At 42.4% G+C, this 20999-nt stretch overlaps 1 protein-coding gene across 4 annotated transcripts in view; it reads left to right on the top strand.

Annotated features, from left to right (window-relative positions):
- Window positions 1–20999, top strand: part of gli2.S (GLI family zinc finger 2 S homeolog) — a 68627-nt gene that overhangs the window by 35054 nt on the left and 12574 nt on the right. For all 4 annotated transcript variants that reach the window (XM_041577688.1, XM_018237331.2, XM_041577689.1 and 1 more), the window contains 3 exon segments: window positions 6790–6895; window positions 18214–18410; window positions 19804–19995. In XM_041577688.1, coding sequence (XP_041433622.1) covers window positions 6790–6895; window positions 18214–18410; window positions 19804–19995 — 495 coding nt within the window.

Genomic DNA, 20999 nt, shown 5'->3' with positions numbered 1-20999 from the left:
TCCAGTCAGGGTCCCCATGATAGAGGGGACCCCAAAAGGCACAAAGATGCGATTTTCAGGTTGAAATGAAGTAGCACATTAGGGAGGAGACTTGGCATAATAGGTTGTGGCTGGGCAGAACAGTGCATGTCCAGCACATTTTTTTTTCTTTATTAGGGCCAATTTTACTTGCTGGCAGGGCCCACCTCTCCGCATTATATCCCTCTCTGACAACTCATATTCTGGACCTTTACAAGTATTTAGGTAATGTAGAGATGTCAGTTTTCTGGGAAAATATTTCAGAAGCATTTTGGATACCCCCTTTAACACCCCAGTCACACCCAAATTATGGGAAGTGGGAAAGAGGGAGAAGAGGGCAGATCTAGGCAACTCCTGAAAAATCTGCAACAGTTGGCATGTCTGGTAAGGGCAATGCTTTGCATGTTTTGTTGCCCAAGCTTTTCATTGGCCACTTGACTGCACTGGGCACTTGGAGGCTTAGACTTTCCGTGTGTGCTGTTGCTCTTGATCAAAGTTTCCTTATATTGTTGGTGTCTCTGTGATCCTGGTATTTGGGTTAATACTGTGACTCACACAGTAAAATCAGTGACCGAAGAGCAGGAAATTGGGTGTTTTTATAACTTTCAGCAGAAGCTGCCTGAAGTGGTGAACAAAGGGGTCCTGAAAGTTTTTAGGCTTCTGGGTTTTGGCTGAAGTTCAGGTTTAGGTTCAGTTCTTCTTGTCTGTCCCTGGCAGCTGGTGAAGTGTAAGAATACACAGGTCTGGCTCACAGCAATATGAGGGCATGCTTTTCTATTGCACATCTCACTACTAGCCAGGAGTAGGATGTATGGTAAATAAAATGGCTTTCCTGGATTTATTATATATACAATTGTAGCTCCCAAAATACAGCTACAGAGGGACCCCATGGAACAGGGACCTTCACACATTCAAACAGCCTATTAATTAATTTTTGTACAGACAATTTAAATTATTGTTCAATTTCTGTGCAGCCTGCTCAGTACATTGGGTACCACCACCACCAACCCACCCCCTGAGCCAATCCTCTAATGGGGCAAGATGTGCCACATCCCTTAGCTGTCCCAACCTTCCCCATGAAGTAGCAGACAGATAGAAAGGGAGCCTGAGTAGCTTCATAGGCTGTATAGCACTTATCTTTTTTAGCTAACCATTTATTTTAGAAACCACGCGGAATCAATCAGTCCCTCTTGTTTGACCCCTGGGAATTATAACTACCGTATGTACTCGAGTATAAGCCGAGTTTTTCAGCCCCCAAAATATGCTGAAAAACTCTACCTCGGCTTATACTCGGGTCAAGCGCAAAAACGGTCGCCGGTGTCTAAGAATAGTCGCCGGCGTCTAAGAATAGTCGCCGGCGCCTAAGAATAGTCGCTGGCGTCCAAGAATAGTCTCCAAGAATATTCGCCAGCGTCCAAGAATGGTCGCCGGCATCCAAAAACGAGACGCCGGCACCTCCAATGGGAGCAGAAACCCTAAATTTTTTGATTGAAACTTACCAGAAGCTGCTGCATTTCTCACCCTCGGCTTATACTCGAGTCAATAAGCTTTCCCAGTTTTTGGATGTAAAATTAGGTACCTCGGCTTATACTCGGGACGGCTTATACTCGAGTATATACGGTAGTTAATATATGATAGGACTCGATAGCTTTTTTGACAACACACAAAGTTTATTGTGCCAGCCGGCTGAAGTCGCTCGTAAGTAGCTCGAATCCTGGAAACAGAAATGAATCGGAGGGTAAATGACAAATCAGTGGTATGAGCGAAGAGATCTGTATGAATGTTGATAAATGAAGGGGCTCTGGCTGGAGTTTGTGGCTATATGCAGATAAGTCTGTCTGTAGAGATGGCTATGGGCCCCAGTCACTTTGCATCACGGCACACACAGAAGTCATTAGAGCAAAAAGGAACTAGACGCTGCCGTTGCTCCTGCAGGGGAAGGGGGGGATCGGTCCGTGAATATTAATAATGGGCGCCAATGATTTGTCACCAGACACCGTCTGTTCTGCTCACATAAAACTAAATTAGGCAGTGCTCCATTTCCGCTACAGACGGGATCCTCCAAAACAGGTGCACAAAATAGAGGCGCGCCAGTGACCCAATTATGTTGAAATATAGCCCCTTCCCAATGCCTGACACATGGGCAGCTCTGCCTGCGAGACGCCGTTTTAGGATTAGAATTTAGCAATTTAAATAAAGGGACTGGGAGCCTGGCCCATTCCGCCTGATTGGGACTGAAAATGGGTCTGAATATGGTAGCAGTGCCAAAACATTGTTTGGCTGAACCTCTGATACTTAATCCAGCTACACTGGGCGACGGTGGAAACTCTTCTCTAATGAAATCCCAGGGTCGTGGGTTAAAACTATGTAGATAAGTAAGGATGTGAGTGTTTCTTTCGGTTGACAGTAGAGCGTGGGTTAAGTGTGCTCTCTTCTGTTGTTATGGTACTTACATTGGTTCATTGTACTTTGTACATAGAATTTTGACCATTTATTTTGTTCAATTATAACAGTGCCTGGCTTATTTCTGATCTCTGCTATTAGGGCTCCAATAGTGCATGGACCTACACTGATGCTCTCCTGTCAAGGTTGGTAGGCAGTTCAGGGGTTAACTGTGACTCTCTCTCGCTGTTCCCCTGCTATTAGACGTACACGGGTTAGTTTTGATCCTTTTAGCCATTAGGGCCCCAGCAGTGCAGGGGTTAGGGACCTGGCAGCTTCTGAAGCAGGAATTTCCTCCCTGATTTTCATTTCCTCTCACTTCGCCTTTATTTTTATATATTTTCATCTGTTTCTTCAAACGGAGACAGAAAATCTTTTTTTAATTATAGGCTCCAGCCCCCCCCCCAGGAATCATATCATTATTAGTTTCTCTATTAGAACTTTGTGTTCCAGAGAGATAAAAAAAAACAGAGCTTTCACTGAAACTATATGTCAGGTACTGCACGGACTCTAGGGGTTAGGGGGTGTAACGGGATGAAATTGCTCCTCAGTGCTGGGAGAGGTTTATTCGTATGGCACTGAGGTTTGTCATTACTGTTCTGTACTTTGGTGAATATCAGTATAGTAAATCATACCTCCCAACATTTTGGAAATGGAAAGAGGGACAAAAAGATTTCCCACGCGGAGTGCGGCGACATTTTTTACCATGCCCATTTTTGTGGCCACACCCCCTAATTACCATGTTCATTTCACAACATTTGCCAGGTTATGAAAGTTTGAACATATTTCTGTGGTTTTTATGTGTTATTACAGTTTTGCTAATGAAGGTGAATTGTCCTTTAAGCTGCACACCACAGTTTACCCAAGAGACCAGCTTATCTGAAATTGGCAGTTGCCACTTTGCTTATCTTAAATTGTTACAAAAGTATCTACGTGCACCTGCCATAACTTCTGGGCTCTCTGCCAAAAGCCAATAAAGTTAGAAACGTTGTATCTTTTTATGGCTGTTCAGTGCAGGAGTTCAAAGAGAAACTCGGGACATTTCAGTAACAATCCGGGACTGCTGGTTGAGCTGTCAAAATCAAGACTGTCCTGCTCAAAACGGGACAGTTGGGAGGTATGGTAAATATTCCTGCCCTGGTCATGCCAGGCTTGGGGAATTCACATTCCCAACATCCCTATTTATCCCCTTGAGCTTCCTGAAGGAAAATTATATAAGGAGGTCAGAGTCTAATGAAAGGCAATGGGTGCACCTTCCTCCTTCATAAACAAACACTCTTGTTATGTGGTGTATCGAGAATCTGTTATACTTGTATTAATATGGTCTCCCACAATTTGATACTGCTTTCCTTTTATCCTGAGGGTGATGGCAGTAACATTGCTGCAGAGTAAGGGGAGAAATATGTCCTGCAAATATTGGCTCCAGCACTGGATTTGCCGGACGGGCGCCCCAAGGCCGCGCTGTCCTGCCGTCCGCCCGCATTACCCCCAGCCAGCGCACGAGAGCAAGCGCCAGAGCATTCAGGAGCAGCGCGTCCCCAGTGCTCCCCATAGAGCAGCTGGGCAGCATGCCGCTCCTAATAAGTTGCCACCCAAATCTGACCAAATAGGATTTTTTTTCCTTTTTCTTGATATGGTATTGTGTTGGGGTGGCATAAAGGCCTTGTGGACAAAAACAAGACTGCAAGTTTGGCCTTTTGGAATTGGTGTTTGGTGGGGGTTTTTGTAATGTTGTCTATGGACAGAAAGGTGGACTCTGTGGGCAGGTGGGGTATGGGTGGGTTAAAGGGATTCTTTTTTTTTTTTTTTTTTTTGGTTTTGTTTTATTCTTTGGTAATATGTTCTGTTTGATTCATTAATGTAAGTGTTTTTATAATAAAAGAAATCCTATTTATTGCTCCTGGTAATTTATGGAGTGTGCATGTTACAAGTGTAAACCATTCTATAAATTGCAACCGCAAAAGTGACACGGGACCCTTAAAGACAAACATGCAATACACGGGGCCCATAATTGCTAATCCCACAGACGCATTGTGGATGGAGGCATTGGAAATTAGGGGTGATCTAAGGTCTGGTCATTAATCCCAGGTTCATAAACTCTGAGATTACCGATCTACTTCTTGGAAAGTTACTGGAAACCTTGGCTCTGCAACTCCCAGTGTCAGACTGGGCCTCCTAGGGCTCAGCACACAAAGCAATTAAATGTGGGGAATGCTACATGTAATATGTATGTATATTTTTATTTGTATAGCGCTCCTTAAGGGCAAAGCATTGTACTGCAAAACAATAAATTAGTAGTAACAAAAATTAGTCATTGAACTAAAAAGTTACAATAATTAGAAATACAATTCACATAAATGTAAAATATAATGACAATACAGATTAAGTGCTCGGTGTCAAGGAAACAAAAGGCTAGAGGACCCTACCCCGTAGGGTTTACAGTCTAAATGGGAGGGTAACATACAGACACAATTCGGAGGGGTATCAAAGTGCTGTAGGCTTGTAACTTTGTTAGGGCTAGGCCACACGGGAAGATTTCAGGGAGATTAGTCGCCTGGCGACTAATCGCCACGTCTAATCTCCCTGAATGGCTTGCTGTTATCTTGCACCCGCTAGCGCTAAAGTCGCCTGCGCCTATTCACACGCGGCGATACGTTTTTCACGTCTTTGAAAAATGTATCGCTGCGTGTGAATAGGCACAGGCGACTTTAGCGCTAGTGGGTACGAGATACCAGCAAGCCATTCCGGGAGATTGGTCACCTCAAAGACGCGGCGATTAGTTGCCAGGCGACCAATCTCCCTGAATGTTCCCGTGTGGCCCTAGCCTTACACTGTCATATAAGTGCCAGTTCCCAGTTCACGTGTTATCCAGGTGCTCCCAGAGGTAGTCTCTTCCCTTTTGCTGCAGTTTTAATTAACTGCCCCCAAATCTTGGCATTTTATATGGAAAGGGCGTTTTCCTTTAACAGCTGGGGGGTGGGGTGGATCTAAGCAGGCCCGGACTGGCAATCTGTGGGTTCTGGCAAATGCCAGAGGGGCTGCTGTAAGTTGCCATAGACAGGCACTATTTATTGGGTGGGTGAGGTGCTGTTTGGGCCTCTGTGTAGCTGAAATAACAGGGCCTATTTTGAATCTCAGTCCAGACCTGGATCTAAGGCTACATAAGTTCTGGATGAACTTCTCACTACCTGTAGCTCCCCCCTCAGTGTAGGATTAGTATGTTCCATGCACAGACCCTTCTGTTGTACAACAGAGAATTATATAACTACAGAATTATACACTGCATTAGAAATGCTTGTTAATAATAGAGATGGTATATTGTTATCCATTTGATTCAAACTGCCTTCTGGTTGCTGTGGTCAGGGGCCATAGCAACAAGATAGCAATTTAAATGGCAGAGGTATGGCAGATGTAAAGGCTTAATTCAGAAGCCACACAGGTAATGTAGACAAATAAGCGTAGAATCCCAGTGACTGGGAACCTTCACTTTAGGAAACAGTTCGCCAATACTAGGAGCAGGCTTGGCTTCTTCTTCTGCGCTGCCTGTTTAGAGTCCAGCTGTTTCCCGCTGTTGTCGGCCCCATTCTCTGGTTACGCAGCGCAGGAGGAAGCCAGATTCTGGATGCCCAGTTGAGTGTGGGAAGGAGGCTGGACAGGTGGTGAAATCAGATTGTAACCAGGCGTAAAATCCCCACATTGTTCCACAGTGACCAGACTGCGAGGGGCTTCCAGCAGGGAATGGAGGAGATGCCTGGGAATCTGTCTTTGGCCTAAGCAATTTGCTTAACCTTTTCAGTGCCAACAGCTCATTCAGAAGCTTTCCACGAGGGAGTGCTACAGAGTTTACAATCCTAGTCTATATTTGTGGCTCTTCTGCTTATGACCTTCTTATGGGACCCCTGTACATATCTGCTGCTTTATCTATAGAGACAGGGAATTTCCTAGGAGCTGCCATGTCTGTTTCCAATAGCCTGTCTGTGATGTAGGGAGCCAAAAAGCAAAAGTGAAAGAACACCCTGTTTATAAATATGCTTAGCAATGACTTTATTTTCATAATATGCCTGATAAAAGCCTTCGGTATTATTACCTTGTACTCGCACTTGTCAAGGAAACTGGGATAAAGCCTAATTTTGGACTAAGGATGATATGGATGCACCATTGTTCCAATCTGCCCATACATTGCAGGATCTTTTTGTGCACTGGTCCCTTTGCCTGATTTGCCCTGTTTGCTGGGCCCAGGCAGTAACAGGGTTACTCAGTTAGCCATGTGTAATTACTCGCATTTTCTAAAACTGTCCTTTAAACTGCATTTTCCTGTCTCCTTCACAGCATCAGCTCCTCTCTTCCCTGCCTTCCACCCTCCCTTCCCAATTGAAGTGCGCCACCAAGAGGGAAGATACCATTATGACACACACAGCATTCACACTCTCCATGGGTAAGTCCATGTAACACCACAGAATTATATTGCCTTATTCTAAAAATGATAAGCACAATGAAAAGTACAATACATGAAATGAAAAACTACAATAAATGAAAGTACAATAAATATTAATCCAAGAGTTTTTTTTTTTCAGGACAAAGACTTTCACTGCGGGGAAACCCCCCTTAGAGTCTCCCTAGAGTCAGAAGCACAAAATGAAATACTTTCTCCCATATTTCTGGTCATTAGCCTTATTGCTAGGAAATGTAGTTTTGTTACCTGCCTACTTCTTGGTAATGACTCTGTGTTGGTATAAACAGCAGCTCAAACCCCCTTACCTTTACCTGTGAGCTGCCATCTTGGATTTCTAGGCCTGCCCAGGATCTGAGTCACTGACTTGTACTAGCCCTACATAGACCGGATGGACCGGTAAGGTTTTATTCTCTGTAGATAGACTGAGTTTGATCAGATTTCAATCCAATTTGGATTAAATGAAGTCAATCACCAGGACACAAAGAGATGGGGCTCTGCCTACAAAAAAGCCAAAAGCATTTTAAAATCTCAGGATATGGGGGTATATGGGATGTTTTCTTGTACACTTTGGCTGAAGAGTGATATCAAGATATATTGAAAACCGCACCTCCCTCGCCTTTCCTATGGCAAATCCTGCTAGATGGTGCAAAAACTCTCTAGACGGTCGGCACACGTCAATCATAGTAGTCACAGTTGAGTGGAAGAGAGCAGCACAACACCAATATAATGCAGGTGGGGAGCATCCCCATTTATTTTCACCACCAAAAAATCAACGTTTCGGGGGGGTTTTCACCCACCCTTCATCAGGATAAACACAATGTGCAAACCATAACCTTATAAAGCCAATTAAGCCACACCCACCAACCACATGTTCCCAAGTTCCTGTTGTGAATCCAAAGTGAGGCTTGGTACTCAGTCTTTTCAACCCTAATCACAGGGTCCATTTTAAATTGTCCCGAACACATAAGGATTTTCCTTTCAATAAATCATTCACAAAAATGTCCGTGTACAGCATCATTTAAACACAATATCACAGTGCAAACTATAACGGTAATATTTTCTATAACATCTTGGGTTATAATTACTCACAGCCAGCGGGGTCTTATATCATTAGCTCTATCATTTCTCTTCACCCTCTGGCCAGTTTTATCTGTGAAAAGTAAAAAAGTGTTACAAACAGACCAATTATAAAAAACAATTTAGACTAAAATGTTCATTTAGACCTTTAGGATACAGTGTTTCCAGTTTCCAAATCCAGAAAGCCTCTCTCTTTAGTAAAACCAATTTTTTATCAGTTACATTATTAGGAGACACACATACTTCTTCCAAAATTTGCCATCTTATTTGTGAAACTGTGTGTTTTTTCTCAAAAAAATGTTTTGCATGGATGGTCTCTTTTTTTCCTTTATCTTTGAACTTGTCATCCTCCATTTTCTCTTCTGGCTTATAGTTTCTTATGACACTTTTATGTTCATTAAGCCTTAGCCTAAATGCCCTTTTAGTTTGTCCTACGTAGCCCAGACCACAGGGGCATTTTAACATGTATATCACCCCTTCAGTATTGCAAGTTGCAAAGCCTCTAAGTTTTATGGGATTCCCTCTGTTTGGATGGGTGCATACTTCGCCCTTTATTATTACAAAAAAACAAACGAAAAGGGTGGGCACATTTCCATGTATGAATTGTAGCCACTGCAATGGGATAATAAAGGGCGAAGTATGCACCCATCCAAACAGAGGGAATCCCATAAAACTTAGAGGCTTTGCAACTTGCAATACTGAAGGGGTGATATACATGTTAAAATGCCCCTGTGGTCTGGGCTACGTAGGACAAACTAAAAGGGCATTTAGGCTAAGGCTTAATGAACATAAAAGTGTCATAAGAAACTATAAGCCAGAAGAGAAAATGGAGGATGACAAGTTCAAAGATAAAGGAAAAAAAGAGACCATCCTTGCAAAACATTTTTTTGAGAAAAAACACACAGTTTCACAAATAAGATGGCAAATTTTGGAAGAAGTATGGGTGTCTCCTAATAATGTAACTGATAAAAAATTGGTTTTACTAAAGAGAGAGGCTTTCTGGATTTGGAAACTGGAAACACTGTATCCTAAAGGTCTAAATGAACATTTTAGTCTAAATTGTTTTTTATAATTGGTCTGTTTGTAACACTTTTTTACTTTTCACAGATAAAACTGGCCAGAGGGTGAAGAGAAATGATAGAGCTAATGATATAAGACCCCGCTGGCTGTGAGTAATTATAACCCAAGATGTTATAGAAAATATTACCGTTATAGTTTGCACTGTGATATTGTGTTTAAATGATACTGTACACGGACATTTTTGCGAATGATTTATTGAAAGGAAAATCCTTATGTGTTCGGGACAATTTAAAATGGACCCTGTGATTAGGGTTGAAAAGACTGAGTACCAAGCCTCACTTTGGATTCACAACAGGAACTTGGGAACATGTGGTTGGTGGGTGTGGCTTAATTGGCTTTATAAGGTTATGGTTTGCACATTGTGTTTATCCTGATGAAGGGTGGGTGAAAACCCCCCCGAAACGTTGATTTTTTGGTGGTGAAAATAAATGGGGATGCTCCCCACCTGCATTATATTGGTGTTGTGCTGCTCTCTTCCACTCAACTGTGACTTCTTGTACACTTTGGCAATTCTTAAGATGGCAAATTTTTTGGGGGAAACTTTGTCAAGCAAAATCTAGAAACTCATATTTTATAAAGAAAATAACAGTATTTGTGGGAAATGTGTTGGTAGTTGATCGGCCTCATAACCTGAGTCTTAACCATTTAATGACTGAAAAGGCACGTCAGCAGCATCCATATCACTATTCTGTATATTCATATATCCATGCATATACACATTGTACTGTTTAGAAGGGGTTAATATCACCATTAAAATGCCTTCTCCGATCAAATACTGGCTGTAAGTTCCAGTAATACATTCTCAGCCGTCTCCTAAATAAGGTGATATATTAGCGCTGTCCAACTGCAGCCGCAAGGGACCTTTGTTGCCCCAGGGCCCTGCCTGACAATGTTGAACCTTTCGTTATTTTACATCATCATTTTCCTGGAACCCGGCCCACCAGCTTGTGGAGGAAAAATGTCTTCCTCTAATGTGCGAAACACATAAGACACATATTCGCCTTACCCTGTGCCCTAATCTCCAGCCCAGGAGCAATGTTTGTGTTTACTTTAGTTCTACTTTAATCCTACCCATGCATCAAGGGCTGCTCAGTAGATGCCATCATTCTGGATGCCCATTTATTGGCACTGCCTGTGGCACAGCGCTGCCCATGGCTCTCTTGAAGTAAGAGCCCTCTGTCCCCCCTTCCCATACCGGATGCTATTTATCAAAGAGTCATTTGTAGGTAATGTTTGCAAGAAAAATAACGTGTCTGCTCTTTGGCTCCCATGATTAATGTGAAGCGAGTGTGTCAGGGGCCCCTCATCTATCAAAACTTACATCTCGACTGTCTGTATCCAACAGCCCCTAATTACAGCAACACCGCACAGCAAATGAAGTGCACAAAGCTCCTTGTCAGGGATAGGGGCAATTATCTGCCTGCGGATACTTGTACTAAGTGCGGCCCCATAATCCTCTCTCATCAGGCTTGGTTTTTAGGGTGGGGTAGGAAGAGCATGGGAGGACCTCCAACCTCAGCAGGGCCTCTTGGGATTGTTGTATTTTCCCCCTTTGATTTAATAGAATGGAGAGCTGGAGATTGAAAGAGTTAATACAAATTGGCTTAGATCAGCACTGTCTGCATTCTACAACTAGAGTCCTATCAGAGCAGAAGTACAATACACAGTGCTCAGGAGACTACAGAGGAACCCCCACCCCCATTTACATATCACCTAAAAACCCACCCAAAATCAAGAGTAGGTGAGATGAGATAAATTTTGCCTAATCTCTGTGTAGTGGCACATAATATTCTTCCCCATCCGAGAAAATGTGCTTTTAAAGGAAAACTATACCCTCCAAACAATGTAGGTCTCTATAAAAAGATATTGCATAAAACAGCTCATATGTAAAACCCTGCTTCATGTAAATAAACCATTTTCATAATAATACACTTTTCTAGTAGTATGTGCCATTGGGTAATCATAAATAGAAAATTGCCATTTTAAAAAATAAGGGATGCCTCCTAGGATCGTAGGATTCACTGTACTCACAAACATACCAACAAACCATACATGTTAGGTCACATGAGCCAATTAACAGACAGAGTTCTGTCTTTTGCTTCCACACTTCTTCCTGTTACAGTTAGAGTTGTAGTATTTCTGGTCAGGTGATCTCTGAGGCAGCACACAGACCATCACGAAATGGTGGCTCAAGGCAAGAGATGTAAAAGGGCAATATTTACTTAAATATATATTCCAGTTTGGTGAGATTCTTTAATATGCCACTTAATATGATATAAACTATCTGTTGCTTAAGTGTTAATTTTGGGGGTATAGTTTTCCTTTAAGGCATACTTTTTGGTAGGAAGTACAACCATAGGGTGATGTAATATGTGCATGGTTTGACAAGGTCTAGTAACTCATAGCAACCGGATGCTTTTTGTCAAACAGCTGTCCAGTAAATGCTACTTCCTGATTGGTTTGCAACCCCAACTCTTTGCATCTGCCCATGTATGCAACACATCTGTCACAATAAGAAACGCTGCATGCCCTATTCGCTCTTGTTGTCCCTCATTATGATAATAAAGAAAAGTTATATGGCCACTCACCCTTGTTATAGTAACGCCCCACTCACTCTGGTTATTATAATATAATAAAGCTCTCTTCATGTTTGCTAGTAAGGACTCAGGAGTAAGGACTCTTACACACACGCATTTTTTTCTGTGTTTAACGCTCATTAAAAGCAGGTTTGAGCGCTAAAAACTCATTCACTAATTGATTCCGTTATATTCTGGCCGTGCGTTTGTTTAGATGCAGCATGCTGCATTTTCTTGTGCTTGACGCACATTCAGCTATCAATAGAATAGAGGGTTGCGTTTGGAACAATAAAAAACGTGCATAGCTGCAGAAATATATATGCGTTTTTTCACCCTCAGCGTGCATTTGAAAAATGCAGCAGCAAACACCCAAGTGTAGATAGTCGCTCTGCATTAGCTGAATAATTACAGTAAGTGGGAACTCGGACAAAGTGCTTAATTACCTCCTCTAACGATGGGGTTCAGGCTTTTCCTGCAGTAAATTAGGAACAGTCAGGTAGCGATAGGTAATTAGTACTTACTCGTTAAGGCTGGGTGTGAGAAAGTGTGAGATTCTCCACTAGCTGGGAATGTCTCCTGACACATAGGGGCAGATTCCCTAAGGGCTCTTACTGACGAGCGGTTGGAGCTGCGCTCCCCTGCGTTCTGTTTTTCTGCGTTCAGCCGCAGGGGAGCACAGGAATAGACGCATTAAGCTTTTTTAAATGGGGCTGTACTCACACAGGCGCGTGTAGGCGCCGAATGCAGGAAAAATGCAGCATGTTGTGTCTCAACCTGCGTTCGGCGCCTACACGCGCCTGTGTGAGTACAGCCCCATTTAAAAAAGCTTAATGCGTCTATTCCTGCGCTCCCCTGCGGCTGAACCCGGAAAAACTGAACACGGGAGCGCAGCTTCAACCACTCGTCAGTAAGAGCCCTTAAGGACGAAGTGACTCACGCTAGCGAAAATTTGCCAGCGTGACTTCATTTTGGAACTTTGCAGGCGTCACTTTGCTATCGAAAGGGATAGCGTTGCTTTGCACTCAAATGCCAGGCGAATTTTTGCTCTGGCAAATGGAAGTAATTCTGCAAATTTACTAAGATGCGGATTTTACTGAACGTTACTTCATTTGCCAGACTTGCCTTCGCCAACTCAGACCAGATGAAGTGCATAGGACTTCCTCAATTTTTAGTGCAAAAAAAAGTCCCAAAAACTCATTTTTTCTGAGTGATAGCCTGCAAAGGTTCGTAAAAATTTGTTTGGGTAACCGGGTTCCCTCCTCCATTTTCTAACATATGGAACATTAACTATACATGGGCTCCTGTGTAGGGCATTATTTATTAAGGTTCCCTGGACTGATGTAATGTAATGTATTTGCTGCAACATATACGTCCATGTAACTTTATAATTTCCGGCCGTATGCAAATTAGGGAACGCTAGCGTATCTTCACTTTGATTGCCGAAGTAACGCTATCGAAAATTTGCCAGCATTCGTCGGCCTGGACGCAACTTCACACTTTAGAGAATTGGTGTTGTCTTATCGATTTAATGCCTGACTAAGTGTTGTGATGGCTGCAAAGCCGTCGCTGGCAAATTTTTGCTCCATAGTGCAGGCAAGTGCCCTAGTGAGATCAGGTTCTTAGAAATGACCCTGATTTGGGGGATAAACTGTTTAAACCATGTAAATCTATTGCTGGACTACAATTCCCACCATTCCCTAACAACCATCTTGCTTTTGTTTGCTTGTTTGTTTTCAACAAATAGGCAGCCAGGTTGTAATTTTCTTTGTATTGGTCTAGTGCAGGGCTGTCCAACTGGCGACCCCCCCTTCTGTGGCCCCCACACATGCTGTGTCTGCTTACCATATGTAAGATTTAAAAGGTATCACTACAGAGATTAATTGACCCCTGCATTGTTTAAACCTCAAATTCAAACTGTAATCCCCAGTATTGTTCATACCTGTGATCCCCCCTGTATTGTTCACACTTGTGACACCTCTATTGTTTATATCCTAAAGCCTGTACTGTTCACACCTGAGACCCAGACTGAAACTGCCCACATTGTTCACCTGTTCCCAATTTATTCAAAATGCTAATGAGGCACCAGCACTGTGTCACTGTATGTAGTACATATTAGAATGATAGCTTTCCCTGCCTCCTGCTCTGTTCTGCCTTCCCTCTGTGTGTGTGCCATTCTCTGTTTACTCAGTGCTGCTTGTGTGTGCCATTCTCTGCTTGCCCAGTGCTGCTTGTGTGTGCCATTCTCTGCTTACTCAGTGCTTCTTGTGTGTGCCATTCTCTGCTTGCCCAGTGCTGCTTGTTCGTGCCATTCTCTGCTTGCCCAGTGCTGCTTGTGTCTTCCATTCTCTGCTTGACCAGTGCTGCTTGTGTGTTCCATTCTCTGCTTGCCCAGTGCTGCTTGTGTGTTCCATTCTCTGCTTGCCCAGTGCTGCTTGTGTGTTCCATTCTCTGCTTGCCCAGTGCTGCTTGTGTGTTCCATTCTCTGCTTGCCCAGTGCTGCTTGTGTGTTCCATTCTCTGCTTGACCAGTGCTGCTTCTGTGTGTGCCATTCTCTGCTTGCCCTATGCTACCTGTGGAATGTAAGTCTGTAAGGGGTTTGTTAGCATTTGGAAATTGTTGTTAAGGGCCCCTAAGGTATTTAATCATGTGTTGGGGTGTTGTATTATCCACAGGGGAGGATGAGGCATATGGATTTAAGGGTATGTTTTTAACATTACTTCAATTTTTCACATATGAGTGATGAGGGATTTCCCTGCAGTGAGCTACCACCGTTAATGTGGATATGATCTTAAAAGTTCTTGTGGTGACATGGGTGTGGTTTACAGTGGGTGTGGTTTAAAAGGGGAGTGGCCAACACTGACTTCCATTACGGCCCTCCACCGCATAGACCAGTAAAATTTTGGCCCTCGGTACCACAGAAGTTGGACAGCACTGGGACTCTAGTGGAAAAAATTAGGGTTAATGTTTGATTTTTTTTTGCTCCTAGCTATGTACAAGAATCCATCTCTGCCAGTCTGGCCAGAAGCTTCCATATAACTAAGCCTTACATGAACCCGGTGTAGTGTTGGCAATTGTACAGTTTAGCAGGAACAGCCCCCTGTGTTTCTTCATAGATCGTACAGAGAGATACAAAATAAACTGAATAGGTATTGACCTGAACTAAGCACAATTCAGCAGGAACAGCCCCCTAAATCTGCTTGTCGCCTATACAGAGAGATATCATAAAACTATGGCAGCATAGGTATTCTTCTGTAATAAGCACAATTCAGCAGGAACATCACATTGTTTGCTCATAGCCGGTACAGATAGAGAAAAAACACAACATTATATAAGCATAAGTGACCACAATTCAGCAGAACATTGTCTGACGGGATTTCATAGCTAATGTATAGGCTGATGTTTTTCATTGATTTATATGGGAAACATGATTCTTCCCTTGATTCTAAACCCTTTTCATGAATCCTTCCAGTACTGGTGAGCAGTGGTTCTGGTGTTTGGAAGTTCATTGGGATAGAACATTAATCCTGTGAGTGCAAAATGTGTTTAGACTTTTCTCTGGATACAGTTGATAACCAGTCTAAACATCTCTGTCTCGAGTGCAATTCAGGACAGTTAAGAGGAATCAGGAGGAGTCTCGAACGCCTTAAAGGGAACCTATCACGTTTTTTTTAAAATGTGTAGTCTGTCGAGCTGATTAAACAGAGGGCTCTTTCCCCCTGAGGCCAGCACTAAATCTTCTCATAGGCAGCTGTAAAACAGCACCACCTATGGAGAAGCTATAGAAAAAAACCCTATTTATAAATAGCAATCATTATTATTTTCCCTTATAGTTATTGTACTGTATATTTATAGTTATTGAATTGTAATATATTGTACTTTATTTTGAGTTCTTGCAACTCGACATATTTTTCCTGCTGCAAACAACTGACTCGTTCTGTGTACCACAGATGTGTTGGAGAAATAGTTGGTTAAACCAGGGGATTGTGTTTATCTGAGGAAGCACGACTTCAGATGCAGCGTCTTGTCGCGTCAAATCAACACTGCAACTTCATCCGACAATGCGTTCACTTATCTTATTTTTGTCGCATGCGTTTTGTAGCAGCGCGTCGCATTGCGCCGAAAACGTCAGTGTAGTCCTACCCTTAAAGATTTGGAGTGTCCAGCTGCCAGACACAATGACTGAGTTGTTTGCAGCAGAGAAACCAAAGTGACAGTCCCATTATATGGGGTGGAAACAAGAGAACTGTAAGAAGCTTAGTTGTAAGAAGGGGCACCTGGGCCCAACAATTCATTATTAGAGCAATATCTGAAGTCCTGGATTAGAGTGGGAGGGGGACAATTTCAAAGTAGGAATCACATTTAATTCCACTGCTTCTTAGAGAATAATGAAATGGATGCCTGCAGGAAAATCTGTGCAGCGCTGCATGGCAACTCTACTTGGGGAAGAATAGGAGGCGGTACTCAGACAAATCTTTCACTGGCACAGTTCCCAAATCTTTGCAGGAATGAGGTGTTGGAGACATGAACTTTTTATGGGCATTTTATCCAGTCAAATAGCTGAATTTAAAATTATTCAGTGCTGCAATCGGCACCCGCTAATCCAGTATGTGCCCTCATCTATCTATCTATCTATCTATCTATCTATCTATATATATATATATATATATATATATATGTGTATATATATATATATGTATATGTGTATATATATATATATATATATATATATATATATATATATATATCCACATAGGTGCCAAATAAAGATGAACTAAAAAATTTTATAAGTCCTGAAATGTCCGGTTTTTCTCATTTACATGTTTTTGGATTTAATTGAAACTTGCACCCAGGCATCTCTGTTAATGTTTTTTCGTGAGTGCCAATATTCTAATTGCGCTGTATATATATAGATGGCCTAAGTTAAGGAGCTGAAACGTTGAGAATAAAACTTCACCTTTATTTTTCAAAATTAAGTCCTTGGAGTGCGGCTTGTTTGTTCATTGCATACTAATGTGTTGACCAGCACCCAGGCAGTTGTGGATTGTTAAAAGTGCACCAGCTAAGCATATTGTATGGACCATAAACTGTCAGGGCTGTGATTGGGCCATTACTGTAGACTTTGGGGTATATTTATCAAAGAGTGAAGTTAGTGATCTCCACAGTCCTCTAGAGTGAAATTCCACCACTCTCCATTAATTTCTATGGGTTTTTTAAGAGTATTTATCAATGGGTGAAAATGAAAGTTCATCCTTTGATAAATACACCTTCATAATCCCATAGACATAAATGGAAAGTGGCGGAATTTCACGCAATATTTAACTTCACTCTTTGATAAATATGCCCATGTGCTTTGTGTTTGGCGGTTGGCACCATTGTGCTGCCTCCCCGGATTCAATGTTTAGCCCCCAGCATGATGCCACTACCCCCAGACTTCTCTGTAGGTATTGTGAGCCATATTAAGACATCTGTATAACACTGGCTAGAATGGGAGGTGGGCATGAAAGAAGCCATTACTCAAAAGAACTGTTTGGCAGCACATCTGGAGTTTGCCAGAAAGCATGAATATTTTCATGAGAAATGTTTTCCTGGTACTTTTTCGATACGTTTAATGAAACATACATCTTACATCACTTTTTTGAAAAAATGTGAGTTTCCTTTTTAACAATCCACATTAAACAGAATATTTTGAGATCCTTTAAATCTAAACAAGAATGACAGCTGGAAACATTAAGCGGTTCTGCAAAGGGGTTACTGGCCCTGCAAGGCTGAATAAGGCAGAGGGAACGTTCAGTATTTATGGGAATTATTTCCAGACCTGGGAAAGTCTCAGTGAGGAATAATAATTCATAGCATAACGCAGGGCTGATTGTGACCAGAACCCTCCCGAAATGCTTTCCCCCCACTAAATGTCTGTCCTGAGAAGCAAGATGGACAATGTGTCATAGTAACAACCTTTTCTGCTGTTTAATCCTAATAAGCCCTCGAACATTCTGCCTTGAGCTTCGAGCTCTGTCTTTTATTATAATATGAAGTAAGGAACTGACTTTCTGTTTGTTACAATGCATCTAATGTTACAATGTATCAGCCACAAATATATTTGATGCATTCTTATTTTCGTGGAGAAGTATCCTTCATAAATCTCTTATCAGAAGCGACTCGTGAGCAGGGTGGGTTGCTTGTGAGTAGTTGCCCCTGAGATGGCAACATGGTAACATTAGAAAAAAATTGTGAGTGAGTGAAATGGTAAAATTATGAGAATAAACAGCAGGAGATTTATTTATACATCTTCATATACAGTGATTTTTTTATATATATTTATATCATACTATGTGTATATGTGATATCTTACAATACATTAAAACTACAGCGGGTGAGCATGCAAAATAATGTTTTTCTTGGTAGGCACCTACGTAACTACTTAAAGGAAGGGAGTTTGCCTAATTGGCATAGGAAGGGACCTGATGTGTCATACTATGACTCTGCATACTCATACTCACTGTGCAACCATGAATTCTGTATGACCAGGATGATTTGTTGAGCTAATAACCCCCATGTCTCTCTTTACAGCCCACCAACTTTCAGTGGCAGCCCTGTGATTTCAGACATCTCCTTAATACGCCTCTCCCCTCACTCTTTGGGTACCACAGAGTTTGGCCATGCCCACCACTATGTCAGCCCCCACATGGAGCATTACCTGCGTTCTGTGCACAACAGCCCCACCCTATCTATGATCTCTGCGGCCCGTGGACTCAGCCCAGCAGAAGGTAAGGGAATTGCTGGAACCCGATAATCCTATATCACTAATGTGGCCATTTAGATGGTAAGCTTTTCTGGTAAATGATATAACAAGACCAAATGCCCATCAGAAAGTGGGGTCTATGATGATTTTTATCTATAAATGAGGCAGAGAAGGATGGCAGACAAGCAACGCTACTGTGATCTTGTGCCATGGCATCATTATACATAGGGAAAGGCTTCATAATGAGATTCAGGAATGTTGTTTGGCACTGACTTGCCCCTAATCCAGTAGAAAGCTAGGAGTGCCCACCAATGCCCGTAGGAATGCACACAGCATGGGCGTCCACTGTACTCATTACACGGCCATCTGTAAAGGGCAAGCAGGCAAAACAAAGCAGCTGTTGAAAAGTTTGTGGGAAAGTGTCCCATCATCCCACTGGTCTCACCTGTTTCCTCCTGCTCAGGATTAAATCTAATACCCACCAGCACTTCCCAGTGCCTGCAGCAACTGGCTTTATGGGCAGGCAAGTTTGGCACTGCCTCAACGTTAACAAGAGGGGGAATGATGCAAAGGAAAAATTAACAATCCCCAACAACAAGATTTGGGGTAATGGTTCAGGCACATGGCACAGAGGAAATTATGAAGGGAAGAACCGCAGTAATCAAAATGCTCCCTCGTTGTGCCTAAGAGCAGTGCTTATTCTGGGTACTTCATTTGAACCCCCCCCCCCCCATCTACTCAGGGTGTTGTGGCTAAAGGTTTGCAGCTGTGAGAAATCTTTTCTAATTGACCCTGTTAAAGTGAGGTGGTGCAGACTGGGACCCGCCATTCTCCTGTTCCAGTGTTTCTGAGATTGGTGCGGATTGTAAAGGTGACATATTGACAGCAGATCAATTACTGTGCAACTAAAGCTATTACATTAAATAAAGTCATAAAAAGAACAAATCAGAGGATGTTCTGTTCATAATATGACAGACAGCAATCAGACGAAAGTTATGTCCAACAAATAGTAGTGACAGTCACCCACTGCAATACATGCAGAGATATCGTTAGCTGACAGAAATATTCTAACCTTTCCGATTGACTAAACGACCAATCACCATGGTACCATAAATGTCCAGACAATTCCCACATGGTCCAAAAATCGAAATATTTCTTTCGTACAACTTAACTTAACTTTGCATCTATGGCCAGCTTAAGTGTTTACCAGATATCTGTACATTATGCCTTAACATACAAGAAGCCTGGGGAGGATACAATGAATATTATTCCTATTATTAAATGTCCTTTTTGTACCATTCACTAAGATTTCATTTGTATTATCTTTGGCTGGGCAACTAGGGGGCTCTGAGTTTGATATTGCTGCCCTGTGGACCAGAATTAATAAAGATGGATCTGATTTTTTTTTCTTCCCACAGTTGCCCATGAGCACTTAAAAGAAAGGGGTATCTTTGGTTTAGCACCTCCACCCCCTGGTACTACCCCTACAGAATACTGCCACCAAATGGCCTTCCTAGCAAGTCACGCAAGTCCATACGGGGAGCTCCTGGTGCAGAGCGCAGCAGCTGGAAACACGTCACACCTTCACGATTACCTTACCCCCATGGATGGTAAGTCCCAGTTCATTGAAGTATCACATGAACTATTAGTCCCTAGGGATCTAGGTGTCTGTGTAGCCCCCATGTCTGTCCTCTTTTAATGCCATGTCTATGTTGCCTAGGTGTCTCTTTAATCCTATGCTTACTGCTTCATATAACTCCTATATCTCTTATTACCCTCCCTATAACTCCCCCTATTGCTCCAAATAACCCTTTATAGAACTCCTCCTATTGCCCCATGTAATCCCCACCGAACTCCTCTTATTATGCCATTTATCTCTCCATATAGATTATTTCTTAGTTTAACATAATCTGCCCATTCTAACCCACAACCTACTGCTCCTCCTTTTAATGGCAACATTCCTGCACTCCCTGTTATGACTTCCCAGCTGAGATAATATCAGCCGATAGATCCCTATTCTGATTATTCTCAGAATGTTTGTTAAAGTGATTTTTTTGCAGGAACGCTGAGTTTTCCGCCTAATATATAGAGTTTTCCATTGCGGTTGGGGCAGTTGCACTGCAATCACATCACAGAGAGAAACACACACACCCCTGTGCCCCTTCCACTCACACAATGTTTTGTATTGTTATAAAATGTCATTAATTGCTTCCTGATGTTTGACTGGGTGTAGAGTTACCCCTTGCCCAGGACAGAGGCCCTAGTGTGTCTGTAGGAGCCATTCCCATTATTCCCATGCCGATCAGGCCCTCGTCATCTGTAGCCTTTAATCAATCCCAGCAATGAGTTTTCTCAACAAAGGGGGGGGGGGATTAAGGATAATTATTTGAAGAAAAAATTACTGTTTGCTTGAAAATACTTGGCCCCTGATGTACTGTGGTTAGACTCCTGCTGCCCTCCCTGATATGTTACCATTCAGTCTCATTCTGTACCCAAATGAGTAGCCCCATGGCACATGAATGTGACATTATTATTGAAGCTGTTAGTGATTAGTAACACTGGGGTTTTGGATTTGATTGCAGCCAGGGCCTGTATCTCTGTATCCTTCCAGGGA

This window comes from Xenopus laevis, chromosome 9_10S (assembly GCF_017654675.1).
Source record: "Xenopus laevis strain J_2021 chromosome 9_10S, Xenopus_laevis_v10.1, whole genome shotgun sequence".
Classification (NCBI taxonomy): domain Eukaryota; kingdom Metazoa; phylum Chordata; class Amphibia; order Anura; family Pipidae; genus Xenopus; species Xenopus laevis.
Note: the sequence above shows the minus strand (reverse complement) of the source record. Positions and strands in the feature narration are given on the sequence as shown.